At 37.6% G+C, this 18,151-nt stretch overlaps 2 protein-coding genes across 3 annotated transcripts; both read left to right on the top strand.

Annotated features, from left to right (window-relative positions):
• The first annotated feature begins 906 nt into the window (after positions 1–906).
• mob1a (MOB kinase activator 1A) lies at positions 907–9,382 on the top strand. 2 transcript variants are annotated; one of them, XM_008418589.3, is made up of 6 exons: positions 907–1,064; positions 3,017–3,183; positions 5,862–5,955; positions 6,757–6,890; positions 7,098–7,261; positions 7,770–9,382. In XM_008418589.3, the coding sequence occupies exons 1-6, from the start codon at positions 1,042–1,044 to the stop codon at positions 7,845–7,847; spliced, it is 660 nt and encodes a 219-aa protein (XP_008416811.1). In that variant the 5' UTR covers positions 907–1,041; the 3' UTR covers positions 7,848–9,382. The 2 variants fall into 2 exon arrangements, with proteins under 2 accessions (XP_008416811.1, XP_008416812.1); XM_008418590.2 differs by lacking the exon at positions 907–1,064 and adding an exon at positions 1,358–1,535.
• Positions 9,383–9,925: 543 nt separating this feature from the next.
• Positions 9,926–17,846, top strand: trafd1 (TRAF-type zinc finger domain containing 1). The gene is made up of 12 exons (XM_008418592.3): positions 9,926–10,224; positions 10,664–10,713; positions 10,791–10,926; positions 11,258–11,311; positions 11,582–12,020; positions 12,145–12,420; positions 12,492–12,556; positions 13,679–13,942; positions 14,399–14,525; positions 15,430–15,565; positions 15,707–15,752; positions 17,035–17,846. Exons 2-12 carry the CDS (start codon positions 10,679–10,681, stop codon positions 17,062–17,064), a joined length of 1,608 nt encoding a protein of 535 aa, XP_008416814.1. The 5' UTR covers positions 9,926–10,224; positions 10,664–10,678; the 3' UTR covers positions 17,065–17,846.
• Positions 17,847–18,151: the final 305 nt, after the last annotated feature.

Raw genomic sequence — 18,151 nt, 5'->3', positions numbered from 1 at the left:
ATCGGAGGGGTGCCACTATGAAACAATAAGCTTATCCTGTAAAAGTAAAAAGCAAACTGCCGTAATTACGCGAAGCTTCGTCTAACAAACTGCTTTAACTGCCGTACTTTTAGGATAACAAGTTAACTGCTACACCACAGCACTAAACAGGAAGTGAAAGCTCTAAAATAAAAACATACAGCTCAAACCGGAAGTCAAGGACTTCACCACATAAACATCAAAATGAATGTTCTAAAATTAATTAGTACACATTAATAAATTGATTGTAATATATTTTCGGTTTTTAAGCCTTTATTTGTGATTTTAAAAACCACAGCAAATTACAATAAGAGCAATAATTTGCAACACAGAGGAACATGCAATGATGAACTTTTCCAGGAAAAAGGTACATGGAGACATGCATTTTCAATTAAGATAAACACAGAAAAAATAAGAATAAGAGACTGTATAGTTGTCAAATTTACAACAGCAGAAGAACAGTACTGTTCTGTTGTTTAAAGTCAAATCATTTTGTCTGACAATAAAACCTTAAAACCTTTACTGTTTTACGTCATTGAGGATGACAAAAAATATTTAATTTGTTCAAACCAAAACACAGAAGCAATTTTTTGACAATGTTTTAATTCTTTCTTCAAGTCAGAAGTTTCCATACATTGAAATAAAAGAAATGATTTTAGTGATACTGACTGACCTTAAAAAAAAAAAAAAGGTTTTGTCTGATTTAATGTCGAGTATCTGATAGAGTTATATATCCTGTAGATCAGTGGTCCCCAACCCCGGTCCTCAGGGACTGCTGTCCTGCATGTTTTTGAGTCCAGACTCCAGCACAGCTGATTCATATTACCTCCATTGCGTTCCTGCAATTGCTATAGAAGTTGGTTAATCACCTATTCATTTAACCCAGGTGTGCAGCAGCAGGGAAACACCTTAAACACGCAAGGCAGTGGGCTCTGGGGACCATTGCTGTATTTGTTTCCGTGAGCAAGGACTCATCAAGCCTAAGTTCTCATCAGTAAGGCGTTTCCCTCTCTTTTCTAAAAGATGGCTCACAGCTCACCTCCAAGGTTTGTTTAACGCTGAACATTAATTACACATTCAGTGTACAATTTATAAACTTGTTACTTCCAACTGGATTGAGTCTGTAACACACTTTCTGTGAACCTCTGATTTCTTTATTCTTTATTCGTGAACATGTCTGTAAAATTAGTGATAATTTCGTCATTAAATATGTGGAAAATATTTCACATTTTCTTAAACAATTTTGGCACAATTACCTTTATCATGTAATTTTAACTGAGTTATAACAGAAAGCGGTCATATCCATCTGTGGCCTGAAGGTGGCGATAGTTTGCCTGCTGACAGTCAACAGAGGAAGAGCCGTTGTGGGTGCAGTTCATCTTCGCTTGACGCCAAGTCGATTATAGTTCTTCATCCTAAGAAAGGGATTTAAAAGCACATTTCTACGTACTAAACCTCAACTTAAAGTTTTTACAAAGACTCTTCAACAACCTCTTCGTCAAGATGAGCTTCCTGTTGTAAGTAAAGTTGCAGTTTGCTTCCTGAGTCAGAGCGGAGCTTGCGGTCAGGGTTAGCTGCGCTTCTGCAAAGTTCACAAGGGAAGTTAGCTGAGACCGAAAACTAGTCGGCTGCATCTCAAAACAACCACGGATAGGTTAAATGCTAATAAGGTGAATTTAGCGTCGTTAAAATGACACAAAAGTACATTTTAAAACATGTACGGTTGGACTAATTGCGTATCAAGGGAAATGCCAGTTATGAGACAAAGTAATTGGCTAAATTACTCTTAAGACTAAATATGGTCAGTTTTGCTTTAAATCGCGTTTCTAACCTATAAGGTTAATATTCTGGATTTAATTATGTGCGGACTACTTTTATTCACAACTGCTCAGCTTTAGATCTGGGTGAGTAAACCTAACCCCGATATCATTTTTTTTTTTTTTTTTCTAAGCAAGACTGAAGGTGCTCAGTTCTACATCAGATTTTTGTTTAGTTTTTAACTTCTATTTTTAGGGACTCCAAGCATCCATCATGTTAGTTAATCCCCCCGTTCAGTCACAGTGGCATACAATTACATTTCCTGTCTGTTGTACCAGCTGGGTTACATTTATAACTAAAAACAAGCCACCCCAGTTTTTTTTTTTTTTTTAAATGGCTGAACTAAAATGGATGAAATGCAAAAAGCTCAGTAGTCCTGCACCTCTTCTGCTTTAAGAAGCTTTGGTGGCTCTGAGGATGACTTTGAGCTTTTATGTCTAGAGTTGGTGTGTTTGCAGTTTCTTTTTTTTTTTTAACACATCTTTCTGGAACAAAATCGAGCCACTTTTCATGGGATTTTTCTGTTCCAAATGTTAGTCGGTTATGTCTGCTCTAGAGATTTTGTACCAGGTCTGACAACTGACTAGAAGTATTTTTCTCTAACCCATCTACCTTTACAGGCAAGTTAAAGGAAATGTGACGATTATCAGTCAGCAGGAAATTATGTCTAAGTTTGGCTTCTTTACTTAATCGCCAAATTCACACAATGATCACAAATGGATTAATAGAAACTTGTCAAAGTATTCAGAAAACGATATACAATTTCAAATATTTAAGCTTCAAGCATTTGTATCAATTCTTTGAAAATGCCTGACTATTTGGAGAAATGTAGTGATAGGCAAGGATTTAAGTACGACTTTGTGCAAAATGGGAAGAGACCGAATGGCAAACTAGGAGTATGAAAGGGAGAACTGATATGGAGCCCATCAAAATGCCTCCAGGCTCAGTTCTTTGAGGGTTTTTCCAGATGCGTCCTACAGCTCAAAGATTCCCAGGCAGATTTTTCTCCAGGAATAAACATGAGACGTGGTGTGAACTGCAAAGCAACAGAGCTGGTTAAAAGAAGACTGCTTAATGAAATATTGAAGAGGATACAAAGTGTCTTTACTCCCTGATGGCACTTGTACAACCATGCCACGTTTACACACTGTTGCTTAGTTCTGGCCTTTCTTGTTTGCAGTGGCAGTCGCTCATCTAAGACCTTCAAGCCGAAGAAAAACATCCCAGAAGGCTCGCACCAGTATGAGCTGCTCAAACACGCCGAGGCGACGCTGGGCAGCGGGAACCTGAGACAGGCTGTCATGCTGCCAGAGGGAGAGGATCTCAATGAATGGATCGCTGTGAACAGTGAGTGAACAAATACAATGAATCAACACACCTAGTGTACAGGGGACTATTTAAATTTTTACTACGGGCCAATGTTGAGATGAATCTTTGACCACAGGTTTAAAATAGTGGTTTGTGTGTGAATATACAAACGCACAACTAAAACTTGATCATATTGCAGCCAATAATTTACAAAAGTAGAAGGCATTAAATTTTTATAATGATTGAAAGCTTGTAATCAGGTTAAAAAAATGTATTCAGATTTTTTTAATGCAGAAAAATATGCAGTAGGAGGCAGATTAACGGATCTCAGATCAGCTTAAATGCATTGCACTAAATGGCCAAATGGCACCAAGATGGCTTCAATAAAATGGGACTAATCGGAAAAATTGCAAATGTGCTCTGAGATGATAAATGGCTTCAGTCATCCCAGGTGGAGATCATGCAGCTTCCACTCACATGACTGGTAAATAAAGCTGCTAAGCTGTTGTCATACACGAGTGCAGAAGACTGGTGATTATGGTTTCATGGCTTATGTCCAATCTCTGGTTTTGTAGAGGTTTGACGTTCAAATGTAGATTTTCTTTCAAGAACTAGATTCAGTAGCATCAAATAGATTTCATTTTCTAGCTGCCATCATTTATAATATCTCACAGTGAATGTGAAAAGGATTTGTAACTTGGTTTTAGTATTTAGCAATGTCTAGTTTTGACATTTGAAGCAATGTGTTGCATTAGCAAATGTAAGTAGCACAGTAGGTTAAAGTATCTGTAAGCAGCAGTGGTCACTGTATGTGGATCTGGGTATTGTTTCTGGTAGTTCCAAATAGTTGACATTTTCAAATCCTGCAAAATGGCAGAAGTCCAGCTCTCTGCTGCTGCCTGAACGAAACATCAATATTCCTGTAGAAATGGAGTTTCCTTTCTAGAAGCTTCTCACATCTCCGTTTGCTCCAGGCTGCACTATATCAGGTGATGGTGTTGTTGAAAAACATAATGACATTAGCTGTGAAAAATCACAATTTTCCTCACTGAACTGGTTTCCATTAATTACTACAACGCTTCTAACTTTCCCTGTGGCTGTCGGCTGTCTGACGACACATAGCCATGGAAATGGTCAAATCTTGGTACTTATAATACAATTGCCAGCACATGATGTAATCCAGACTATACAAAATTAATACTTCATTATATGTATTGAAATTGCAATGGCAATATATTTGCTATACATCGGGCTGCCCTTATTTCTAAATTTTGATCAAATCACAAATATTCAAAATGGCTCTTCCATTTTGTATCAAATTGTTAATTACATCAAATTGTACAATCTATGTACTTTTTTTTTTTTTCTTTTGCAAGTAGAAATGACTTTAAGGTTTGTTTTCAAGGGTAATGCCACTCTTACTTTGAAAACTGGTGGGATCTGAATTGATCTTCAGTGGCCAACATCAAACCTCAGTAGTCTGTGTGGTTGCTCTGAGCAAGTGTTTGAGCTGCTGGAATGTTGCAGCCGTGAGGCAAATTAACTAAGAGTTTTGCACAGAAGACATTGCGTAAAGGCTTCTATTGGGCAACACTTTATTAGTTCACTTATCCAGTTCTTTACAGCAAAGTGTTAAGAGCATGAATTGCTTCTCCAAAATAAAATCACAATGCATCTAGTTTGAGGGTCTAGATAACAGACTGGCATCAAAACAATCAAATCCTTTTATTTGTCTTTCTGCATCTGTCCACATCCCATCATCCTAATCTGCAGCTCCCCACACAGATTCAGTCAGGACTCTGGTTTGGTTGTTCTAATATTACTTCCAGTCAAAAGAAACATGTTGGTAAAATTAAAGGATTACTTTAAAGTTAAATTTGACAGGGGTATGAACAATTCCTGGCCAAACTATGACTTGGTGTCTCAATGCGCTGTAAGCATTATGTAAAGATGTTTTGCTGGTCAGTGGTGTAAGATCAAGTCTTCTGGTCATACTGATTCTTCCTCAGCCATCTAAGGAAAGAAACCCACTGTTGTGGTAAGTGAGTGGGGATTCACACAGATGAGGAACCAAACTCCAGTTTGTATGAATAAATGTAATGAATGACCTGTGCTTTGTTTTGCAATTAAATGTTCCTGATTCACTTTAATATCTTTTTTTCTGAGCATGTGAGTAACTCATCAGTGTTCCTAAGAAAAATACTAATTCTTTATCATTGTTGATTAGGCAAACATTTCCTGTTGGTCATAGGCAGTCATTTGTCTCACTTAGTCAAGATTCTGCACCACAAGTTTAATTGGCTTTGGCTTGCTTGTCAATACGCCAGTTGTTTTTGTTTATGCTCAGTATAATGAAAAGGATCACTTGGCAGTAAACTCGAGGTGACATGTCAGTCATTTCAGACTTATTGTAGGCTCTAAACTTGCCAATGCATACCTTTCTAAGATTTATTCTTGCATATTAAAGAAATCTGATTTTATTAAAATCTGTAACATTTCTTTTGAGTCTCAAAAGTGTTAAAGTATCGTCACATCAGCTTTTTAAATGTAGTTTTAAGAAACTTTAAAATGAAAAATTATTTGTTTGCATAGATCTGTTTACCTTGTTGCCATGATACAGCAATTGTTGATGCTGTTAAACTGAAACTAATCCTCCTCCTGATAAAGCAAGAACAGGTCTGTTTAGATGTTACTTGATATTTTATTCTTTTCTTCAGCTGTGGACTTCTTCAACCAGATCAACATGCTGTATGGCACCATCACAGAGTTCTGCACTGAGACCAGCTGCCCTTTGATGTCTGCAGGACCAAGGTAATGGACATTTTCAATACATGCAACCTGTTTACAAATTAAACAAAACAAAGTTGCACTGGAAATATTACTAATACTTCAATAGGAAGAACCTCACATGTGGCGCTAGAAAGGGTTATTCCATCTTTTTTTGGAACATTGTTTTTTGTAGATTTTTAGTCCTACTATAGACTCTCAAATGCACTCTTCCCTTTGTAATGGTGAAAAGACAATTTAATTAAAACCTTCAACTTCAGTACTTGGAAAATTAAAGGCAGCCAATATTAAATCTGTGGCCACAGTGTGTAAATAAGAGGCTGTCACAACAGACTCCATGTTGAATTTTCTCAAAGGCAGCCATGATGCACTCATACAGAAACGAGAATCACAAATGACTTTCAGTATTTGAGCTCCTAAATCAAGTGTTGCAACCACCAAATTTAAACCATGTGAACTTCACTTTCAGAAACTTTCTCTGACCCATCACTTTTTAGTCATTATTTCATGTTGAGAAACTGGGCAATGTGAAACTTTATGTTCAACTAAAATGACGGAGGCGATTGGTTTGTTTGACCGTCGCATGAGGAAAATGGGAAATGAGCTTAGTATCTAGATTTGGCACTTCCTCTATCCTCGGTCCATCCAAGACTTTGTGCTAATCTTCTAATCAGGAGGAAGAGACGTAGTTTTGTTTCCTGTTGACACGACCTCTGCCAAGAACATCATGCAAATTAGCTTTTTTTTTGTAATTTTATTTAAGCTCACCTGCACTTGAATCGATAATTAGTTTCTGTGCCTGCTGATTGAATTCCCTTTGTGTAGGTATGAGTATCACTGGGCTGATGGGACCAACATTAAGAAGCCAATCAAATGTTCTGCGCCCAAGTACATAGACTACCTGATGACCTGGGTGCAGGACCAGCTGGATGATGAGACGCTCTTTCCCTCAAAGATTGGTGGGCTTTGTTCATTTCTAGTTTTACACAGAATTAAATTGATTCTAGTTGTTTTGCACTTCCTCTTTGTAAACCTTTTTAAACTTCTGCACACCCTTAACGTGATTATTCCAGAGCTCAAAGTGAATGTGTAAAGGTCACAAATCTTTAAAAAAAAGACTATTTTCATCTCAACTTATTTATTTTTTTTATAATCTTGTGTTACAGGAGTTCCTTTCCCCAAGAACTTCATGTCTGTGGCCAAAACCATCTTGAAGCGGCTGTTCAGGGTTTATGCTCACATCTACCATCAGCATTTTGACTCCGTGATACAGCTGCAGGAGGAGGCTCACCTCAACACCTCCTTCAAGCATTTCATTTTCTTCGTCCAGGTGAGGTCATCACACTACAGTGGGAATTTTGTGCAAGACTGAAATATCTCTGCATAGTTCTTATGCAGACTGGAAAAGGTCAGAAGTTTGATTTCAGTACTTTATGGACCTGATTGGGATCAGGAGCAGAAACCCTGATTATCACTGAAAATGATCATATTGCACTGAATAATTGTTTAATGTGGAGCTCTGCAGAGTGATGACCTGATGTGGCTCTGACCTCTGTAATGACTTTATCCAGTACTTCAGATATGAGTTTAGAGACAATGCTGTCAAAATTATAGGATTTTTAATGTCTTTGATTATGACATTAGTCATCTGTTGTGATGCTGCCATTTCAAAAGCTAATGGAAAAGCTTTTATGCAAATTTGTAGGCAAGATGAGCAAAACTGAATAAATGGGAGTGAAATCTCTAAATTTATTTTGGGACTGGGCCAAATGTGGAGAATTTTATAAATTATCTGAATAATGTTTCAAAGTCTGATTATCTTCTCCTTCCTCTTGCAGGAGTTCAACCTTATTGACAGGCGGGAGCTCGCTCCTCTGCAGGACTTGATTGAGAAACTTGGATCCAAGGACAGATAGACATTTCCTCCCTTTTTAAACTTTTTTTTTGTTGTTGTTTTTTTTGTTCTTTGCCCTTTCTCTTCTTCTACCTCTGGTTTCTAGCCTCAACTTGTAAAGAACATTTGTGCCTTTACACTTAATATTTGTACTGTACATTTCTTTTTATCCCCTTTTGTTCTACACAGATTTTGAGCCTTTTAGCCTCTTGGACTTGTATACAATAGTGTAGTAAAGGAAAGATATTTTTCACAGGACTGTGGTTACCGACTGTAGGAGTAGTCTACTGAATCCTTTTGTTTTTTTCTTTTTGGACCAAGGTGAAAACGGCTGCTTGTTTACAGAGTTGCTGCAGAGTGTTTGGTTTGTCTAAACACTTCCTTACTTTTTAACTCTGGGTTATTAGAACTGCAATGATCGACCAAATATCCCAGCTTTTTATGTCTGAACAGAGGAGAGTAACAGACACAATATAGAGTAATAAACCTGGTCTTTAGTGAGCTTTTAGACTTGTTACAACACAGCAAATGAAGGCAGACACATACTTGTACAGGTGTGTTTATGTATAATGCTGTTTGTAACATTGCTCCTGTTCAGACCGTTTTTAAGTCAGTTTAATGTAAAGAGATGGATTATTGCAATAATACCTTATCAAGCCCATCTTCAGGCAGCTATTTTATGTTGCCTAAGCAATAGTGTTTTCCACACTTAATATGGTGAATGTGCTGAAGTTTTCACAGGTAATTTTGAACATTTTCTTATCAAGAGCCTATAAATCCTTGGGTTATCCTTTTAATATTAGCCTTATTATAGAAATGATGACAAAAGAATGAAGATCATTGTGTGACCTTTTAGTTTGACTTGTATTTCTGCTGAACCCCTAACCACTTTATTTTTTTATTTTGTGTATTTTTCCTTGTATTGGAAAGCTATGTAATCCCTTTTTCATCTGTATGCCAGTGATGGTTGTAGTTTTGCTTTTTTATATATATATATACTCTTAGTCTTTGTTTCCTGTGATATTACCAGTTATTGGGCTTTACGCTGGCTACAGCAGCAGGTTCTGTCCATATAGCAGATGAAGCTAATTTTCATCCTGGATGTCTGGTCTTCAAAATGTTGATCATGAAATCGATTACGTGGCTTCACATTTCACCCAAACTTGCGTCAGTCTTGTAACTCACTATGATTGAGCTTGTGGAAGCCTGTTAAAATCCCTTTAAATCTAGATTTTCCTTGCAGGTGCAGAAGTGGTGTCCACTCATTATTTTTCACTGTATACTCTGCCACTGTTTTTGCTTCAGCTCACAATATCATTTCTAAACTCCTGGTTACATTTACTATTTCAGGTGTAGGAGTTAAAGGTTTTTATATTTCATTGTTTTGATCCAATTATTGGATGGTTGTTTATTAAAATAGAGTGGGAGTTTTGGGGATAAATGTACCACATTCAAAAATGTAACAAATCAGTGTTTTTTTCTGAACAATTGTGCCTTACAATAAAATGTCATCACAGTATTGATGGATCAAACTTTCAATAAACATCTTAAAGACAATTCGGTTTTGAGTAATTTTGTTTTGTGGAGCAGTGTTTTTGGATTAATAACTAAAATGGTGTGATATTAAAAAGCCACATGACAGTGATGCCAAGGAGAATATTAAATGTGATATTAGTTTAATCTATTGAGCCAAGTTCTTGAGGAATGTAATTGCAGCTTGTGTAGGATTAATCAGCTCCGATAAGCTGATGTGTATTGACTGCAATTTAATCAAATTATAGTAATGAGGGGTAAGATTAATCTTGAGCTGTGTACATATTAAACCAGAAGAGTTGAAAGGGGTATTTGGCGTCTTTTGCCATAGCTATGGATAAGTATTCTTGCAGAGTTTTATCTGAAATGGTATACATTAAACTGCATAGGAACGCGACCCCACTAGGGACAAGGGTGTATAGAAAATGGATAATTAAACTGCATAGGAACGCGTATTTGGAAACTATCTGTATCACCCGACACATCTTACGGTGCACGTTTTCGGTTTTTCTTTTTTTCTGAACCAATCAAAACGGAGCTGAGACTGTTTCGTAATATGCTCTGCGTTTAGACTTTCAGGAAAAGGTGTTTAAACCTTAATTAGTTTGGTAAGCAAAACCAAGTGTACTTTTTCTCAGTAAAGATAAATGGGGCCTTTTTCTAGGTAATATGTACTTAACTGTTCACCATTATTATGAATAGTTATTTTTATGGCCGCAAAGTAAGCACGCCTGAAAGACTTCACCCAGGGCAGGAATTTCCCACCTATCGGGACGGAAAATTAACAAACTGTTTCTCTAAGCTAACATCGTGAAGTAGTTTGTTGTCATCCGGCTGTTTGGTTAAATACCGTCGAAGGACCAAAGGTAAACTCGAATTAAAACTTTAACAAAAAATTAATCTCTGGTTAATTTGGCTTTGTGACGCTATAAATGCGTTATAAAGGGAAGATGATACTTGGTGTTAAGCTAAGTAGTTTGCTAAACACAACTGATATTTAGAATACAACTCTTTGATGTCGCTTGTTTACTAATGTTGACTAAGAATATTGACGGTGATATGGGCTATTTTTGTACTTAACATTAGTAAGCTACGTAAAAACAGTGAATAAAGCGAAAGTGCTGCCGATTAGTTTCATTTCAAGATGTAAAGTTAGCTCCGTTTTTCAGATGATTCATGGAGCTAAACTAAGTTTAGTTTCACTTGTTGACTTAATCGACTAAGCAAATTCCTCACTACAGTTGACTGAGTGAACTTCAGCCGCCTTATCACAGATTGGTGTAATTTCTGGTATGTTTCTTTTAGGTCACAAGTGGAATCATGGCAGATGAAAACACACAGTTCTGTGGTAATTGGTGCGTATAAACTAGTTATATGTCATGACTAATGTTTTTTGATCGATTGTCTGAACTTAAATGTTTCTGCCTTTCAGCAAGCATGACATTCCAGAGGCCAATTTTACCACTCATGAGATCCATTGTAGAAGAAACATTGGACTCTGTGACGTGTGCCAGGAGCCAGTTCCCCACTCAGAGCTTCAGGAGCACAAGATTCAAGAGCACACACAGGTATTATACCCAGCTTAAGATTACTTATGTTCATAAACCATATTGTGGGGAAAAAAGTAGTTGCCTTTCAACCTGTTGAGTATTTTTACTGAAGAATATTACAGGTTAAAATCTTAAGTACCTTCAGAAAACCACTGATCCAAAATTAAAATAATAATAATTTGATTTTTAAGTATGGACACTATTTCCATTTTCACTGAACTTTATTCGGATCTTTCAAGTCAGACTTATTCCACTTCTACTTCATTCAATCTGTCAACTTGTAGCTCAATCAGCAAGAAAGCAAATTACAGCCCCAAAAATATTGTTACTTTTATTTTGGTTTCTCCAGATTACATGCAAGTGTGGACTAAAGATCGAGAAGAATCAAAGTGAAATTCATCAGGTATTGCCTTACTTTTCTTTACATTACATTACATTACATGTTGCCAACAGAATCTTTTCTCCAAAAAATACTTTTAGAATCAGTGTTTACATTTTTGCGCTGTAGGAAATTCTGACACCTATTTAGGGGTAAATTTACTTAATTTGATGTAGCGTTAGAGAAGCAGTACAACTGGTACAAAAAAGTATGTAGACTATACATTTCTTGACTTATAATGTTTAACAATCTGGATGAAGGCCACTAAATGTTCCTTATGGTTGTGTCTTGCAGAGCTCCGAGTGCCCTCAGCGGCTTGTCCCATGCCCATACTGTGAGCTGGAGCTTGTGTTCAGCCAGTCCAAGGAGCACGAGGATTACTGTGGTGCACGCACCGAGCCTTGCCCCAACTGCAAGTGCAATGTAATGCTGCGGGAAAAAGCTGTGCATCCAGTCCTGTGCGGAAGCCTAACACCACCCCAAGAGAGGAACAACAACAGGATGGGCTGCGGTCAGACAGAGAGCCGGTCTTCTGATGACTGGTTTGAGGCGCACTCGATCAGAAACCCCCTGAGAGCGCAGGAGGGAGCCCCTAAGAACAATAACATCAGCGCAGCGGAACGTCCTCACTTTCTTCGGCCTTTTGAGGCCTCAGTTTACAGCGGCTCCAGTGGGGATCGGGAGGCGGGAAGCTGGAAGAGTTCGACATCTCACATTACAACATCTAACCTCTGTGAGTTGATTCTGAATTATCTTATAGATGCACAACCGCAAGAAAGTTGATGTGTTCTCATCTAAATGAGAATTACGTTTCATTTTTTTTTCTGTAATAATTGTGTGAACGTTTGTGTTTTAAGTTCTTGGACAAGGTGATTTTCTTCATGGCGGCAGCAGCAGCGTGCGCCCTCCTGATGAGGAGTCGTCGGGCCTCGACTACGACTATATGTTGGCCCTCAGCCTCCAGAGTGACGGAGAATCAGCAGCTGGAGGAGCAGAGGACAGCGTGTGGAGGAATATCTGGGACCACGAGGACAAGAAGACAAACTCGTCAGTGAACTCATTTCCTCTGGCCCACAATAAAAACACTAACTCACCCGAAGGGACGAGCGCAGTTCAGGCCTCTGGCCCAACAGGTAAAATTGGGAGGATTTCATTCATTCATCTGAGTGTGCACTCGGTTTATAATTTCACCTTGTTCTCACAGATACCATGCTGCCTTGTGAGTTTTGCGAGGAGTTGTTTCCAGAAGAGGACCTTATTCTGCATGAGGTTTGGGAATGTTTTTGAAACCACTGTGGTCTAAGTGGGAAAGTAGCAAAGCGGCAGGGATGCAGTTAAGGCTCGTGGTCAGGTGATCATCAGTGTGACTGCATCTATCCATCCATCCATTTATTTTCTTTACACCCTTGTCCCTTAGTGGAGGGAGGGTTGCTGGTGCCTATCTCCAGCTAACGTTCCGGGCGAGAGGCGGGGTACCCCCTGGACAGGACGCCAGTCTGTCGCAGGGCAGCACAGACACACACAAACAACCATGCACACACACACTCACACCTAGGGACAATTTGGAGAGGCCAATTAACCTGACAGTCATGTTTTTGGACTGTGGGAGGAAACCGGAGTACCCGGAGAAAACCCCTGAATGCACAGGGAGAACATGCAAACTCCATGCAGAAAGACATCAGGGCTGATTCTTGCTGCAAGGCAACAGCTCTACCAACTGCGCCACTGTGCAGCCAACTGCATCTATAAAAACATGAATTATGAGGCCATTTGCAGGTAATTTGGAATCCATGTGATTATTCCCACATGGGAAACATTTCAGGAAGTTCATATCAGAGTATCAGAGGAAACTCCAGCTGTCAAGCAGGGAGGTGGAGGGTTGATGATTTGGACTTTTACTACTAGTAAACGATCATGATGCATGCTTAATTCTTCCATGTGCTACAGCATGGAACCTGTTGTGTGTATGCTTGATGTTAGAGTTAAATAATCTTAGACCTGATCACTCCCTTTATGTCCTGATATGTAAAATTGTAGAGCTGCATGTTTCGCACAAAAAGCTGAATAAAAATCTATCAGGAAATGATTTCTAATGAAATGACGTCATTATGTAATAGTTCAGAAATGAATGCATTCAGATCCCTTCAGTGACACAAACTGGCTTTCCATGGGTGAGTTTTGACTGTTGTCAGGTAATTAATTAGTTCCTTTTAAAAATCGACCCTAAATATATTCTATTTAGACCTCAAAGACACCTCTGTACTTTTCTTTGTTTCAGTTCAGCTCCAGTCAGCCCAGCCCTTTACGTGGCTGTGGATTTTATCTGCGTGTTCAGGCAACGTGATGTCTAAAACACTTTATTTAATCTCTGTTTTTTTTTCTTTGTGTCAGACCGGATGCAGCCCCGCCTCTGCGTTTGCATCTTTCAGCAAGAAACCGTCTTCACCTCCTAAAGATGACAGGATGGGCAGGAATGCTTCATCAGGGCTGATGCAGAGCTTTCCAAACACGCTCGCTTCCAACATTCCCACCTTCCCTCGGTCAGTCTCCCCAGCCTCTTACAGTCCTCCTGCCAGTCCACTAGAGGGCGACGTGGTTATTCCATGTGAATTCTGTGGCGTGGCTCTGGAGGAAGCTGTTCTCTTTCACCATCAGGTATTTTTCCACTTTTCTCCTTTCTTTTTTTTTTTTTTTAATTGCTACTTCTCCTGTTTAAATTAAATGTGTGTTTTGTACAGAATAATGCTTCAAACTTGGTTTTTAGCCACTGCTGGCTCTATTCTTCTATTTTTTTTTATTATGGTTTGTATACAGTGTTTTTGTCTGAGTGCCTCCTCCCAGAATTTACATGTTGTTAAAAAAGTGATCCATTAAGGGAATTAATAAAGAATTTGTGAGCTGATCCGATTTGCTTCTCAGTTCATATCTAATCTATAACATTGAGCAAAATATGGAGTAAACTTTAATTTATTTCAGGTTTATTTTTATAAAAGGACATCATTATTTTCAGCTAAACGTAAGAATCAAACACCTTCAGGACTTGTTTTAGCTCGAAGAAACTTCATTATTAGCATAATCAGAATTTTGTGATGTTTCTCTTCTGAAACCAAGGACAAATGTGACATGCGGACCGAGGCTGGTCACCAGCTGAATAACACAGCGATCCAGAAGCCTCTGGGTCCTGCTGGAGATACCTTTGGACAGACTTCTGCAGATTTTCAAAGAATAAAGCACCAAGGTACCATTGGATATTTCTTCCGGTTAATATAATAAAGATTAAGACAGTAATCTACTCCAGCAGTATTCTACCATTTTGAATCAATTAAAAAACATCTATCCTTTCAGAGATACTTCAGTGTTTTGGTGTACAATTTGTAAATTCCTGGTTTGTTAAAAATTCTTCTAATGTATAGAGGAGTTGTTCAAAATGTGGCCCTCAGTATGATTTTACATGGGCTGCAACCGTGATTCAGGAATTGTATACATTTTTCCCACCAGCACAGGCGGTTGGAATTTTTCCGTTTCTTTTTTTTTTTTTAGATTTCGGTTTTTAAATACAGAGTAAAAATAAATCTTGAAATGGAAAATGTTAGGTGCTATTTCAAAGCGTTAGTCTATTTTTAACCAAGATTTTACTTTCATTTTAATTACATTAGAAACAGAACCACAAACCTCCCGTTATTTTTACTCAACAGCAAACACGTTCATCAATTTTGTTAAAATACAAGTTAGTATTTCCAAAGAAAGATTGACACGTGTTCTGAGAATAGACCAAAACATTTTTCTAGATCAAGAAAATAGAAAATAATAAACCCTAAAGATTTAGGTGATTAAATTTTTGTGTTTGGTATTTGCCTTTTTTTTGTGTGCAAAAATCAGACTACATTTTTTCAATTAAAATATCTCTGCCTTTTAAATTTAAAGATCTCGCAGAAATTTATTGGTCTTTGATTAATTTTAACTCCGCAAATTTGGCCTGTGACAAAATATATGTACATTTTATTATTTCACAGTTTTAAACACACTTCTGCCATGTGTGACAACAAATGTGGATGGTCCTGTAGATGCATTTCTGGATGCTGGTTTTTGTTTTTACACACTCATGACTTTCGCTCCTGTATATATCTGACTTTCGGATGAAGACTTTTGGGACACAAGACCTGGACAAACGTCTGGAGGATGGGAAAGGAGGACGTCCGGCCGTGACGTCCGGGAAGCAGAGGACGCTCGTTTCTTTCACTGTGGCTCTGACACACCTGGTTCTGCTTCAATGCAGGGGTAAAAACAATAACACAATATAAGTGAAATGTGGTTTTCATGTAATTTTGAAATATTTAAGCAAAAATGTAAATACATTGAGTTAAATGCATAATAATTTGTTCTTTTTTCTTCTTTTTTTTTGGTAAATGTAATCATCAGATTTTATATGCCAGAAAACAAAGAAGGGACGGAGAACAGAACTAAGGTATGTTTTACTTTTATTTACTCAAACTATGTGGTGTTTATTCTGTCTTGTTAAATGACTTTAAAAGTTGGAGTATTGACAATATCCACATAAAATATTTGGTTAAAAGTTTAAACCAAACAGGTTCTTATTTCTAAATGTTTTTTTCTTCTGTCACCGTACATTTAAATAAACTCTTGACACACAAACTTTGACATAATTTCGAATGAAGGCGACAAGTTGTTACTAAATACAGCTGAAACCTTTCAGTTTCCAGTCTCAACTAGTGATTAGTGTTTATACTTATTTATACTTTAAAACTCAACAGCATTTCATAAAGGTGAGGAAATGCGACGGAGAGACACCAGTGAGGTGGAGCTCCTTATTTGGAGGCATTTTTATTACAAACCTCCTCAGAGTAAATTAAATGCTCCTTAAACTTCACCAGTCTGAGCTAAACTCTTTCAAATGTCACCTCACAATAGTGAGAAAGACAAAGTGTTACGTAAACTACTCCAGGAAGGGCAGCTTCTCCCAACCCGTTTCCTTTCCTTCAAAACTCTCTACTGCAGGTTTTCTCCTTATTTTATTTCAGCGATTCGACTCAGGAAGCTTCTTTTCCTCCACATCCTTAAGGCCGCAAACGTAAATGTCTCGAGTCATCAGTGAGTCACATGATGAAGCATGTATCAACATCTGCTGGGCGTTACATTACTCTGATGCAAGCTTAGACTCTGAGTAATGTAGTCATGCGTTACTCAGTACAGTACATGCCAGACATTTTCTCGTCCGGTATGAGATATTCACTGTATGACTGTTTGATGATATCACAATGTTTTCTCTAAAATATAATGTAAAAATCCCCTAATCCCCTTTTTTCATAAAACAGAAAAGCAACAGTTATTCATACTACTGCAAACATAACTAAGACGTTGACTATTAAAGGTGCGATAATGCTATGAAAAATATAAAGTCTTCCGTATTTAGGTGTGGGTGTCGGGATGTCCATGTTGTGCAGAATATTTGACCTTTCCACCTCCGTTTCAAAACGACATGACCACTGTTCTTTAATTCCCATGCCATGACTGTTCATGTTTTTCACAACTGTAATATTTCTAAGTTTTATGTGATCAGACTAGAAGCCTACAAGTCACTGTAAGGCTTTCAAAACAAATATTCTGTTAGAAGGATCTCTCATCAGATCTCTCAGTCTTCATTATTTCCTGATGTGTTTTTTTTGTTGTTATTATTGTTTGTTTTGGACTGTAAAAGTATTCCTAGCTGTACCGCTGTCTCTCTCTAGTCACCCAAGAAGCAGAATGAGGAGCAGTAGGAAGAATGTGAGCTGGAGTCTGTGGGGAAAACAAACGGACTGCACCTCCTCGTCTGCTTCACCTGTTTTTGCACACGTTTAAACAATAAAGGTATAACAACCCAAGTGCCTTTGAAAACCTAAGTATCTTACAGTTTATACTCTATTAATTTTTACAAACGTCTGAGTTGATTTTATTCTTGCATTTTCCGCTTAATTTTGCGTTTTGTGGTCAAGCCTGATAAATTAAGACATGTATTTTATTAACATTGTATTAGCGTTTCTATTGCCTGGTTCATTTAAAACAAACCCAGTTGAAGTTAATCTGCACCTTGTTTCTGCTGCCGGAGACGTCTTAGTTTTTATCCTTGTGTTGTCATCTCCTTTTTGTTTTTGCCTTCATCTATTTAAAAAAAAAAAAAAAAAAAGACAATGTTGGGAACAGATTAAATTTGTTAGAATATGTTTCTCTGACCAAGAAAGTAGAAATTTCTAAGCATTATTCTCACTTTATACTGTTTAACACTCATCTTTTGTAATTTTCTGTAACTAAGCAGTGATACTTTTTTTTTTATTCTAACCTACAGTCGTGAGATAGCTTTAAAAGCATAATATGATGTTTTTGTGACTTTAACACAATAGAAATATGTATTAGGAAGCCAGAAAGTTTTAGTTAGTAGAGCTGCTGCAGTCCATGAGAACACCTTTCATTGTGGATTTAATGCGCACAGCTGAATATTCCTGTTAAAAATGATGTAATACTCTTTGTCTTGTGCTGTGATTAAATATTTCAATAGGGATAATGGTGGTTTTATCACTTTCTCAACATCTTGGTGATTTTATTTTATACATTTCAGAACCTTGTTGTTGTCAGGTATGAAGTTTCGTGAGCGATGGGCAACATAATACACTTTTGATTCAGATTGTTTTTTATACTGTTTGTGTGAAGGTGATTCTGCAGGTTAGAATATTTTAGCTGCAGCAATTAGGGTAAATTTGAAGCACATAAGTTTCAAGTTTTATTCTCTCAAAGTCATATATTTGTTTAAATTGATGTCTTTAAGAATAACACGATTCTTACATACAGCAAACTAGACCGAGATCCTCG

This window comes from Poecilia reticulata, chromosome 9 (assembly GCF_904066995.2).
Source record: "Poecilia reticulata chromosome 9, P_reticulata-male-v2, whole genome shotgun sequence".
Lineage (NCBI taxonomy): Eukaryota > Metazoa > Chordata > Actinopteri > Cyprinodontiformes > Poeciliidae > Poecilia > Poecilia reticulata.
Note: the sequence above shows the minus strand (reverse complement) of the source record. Positions and strands in the feature narration are given on the sequence as shown.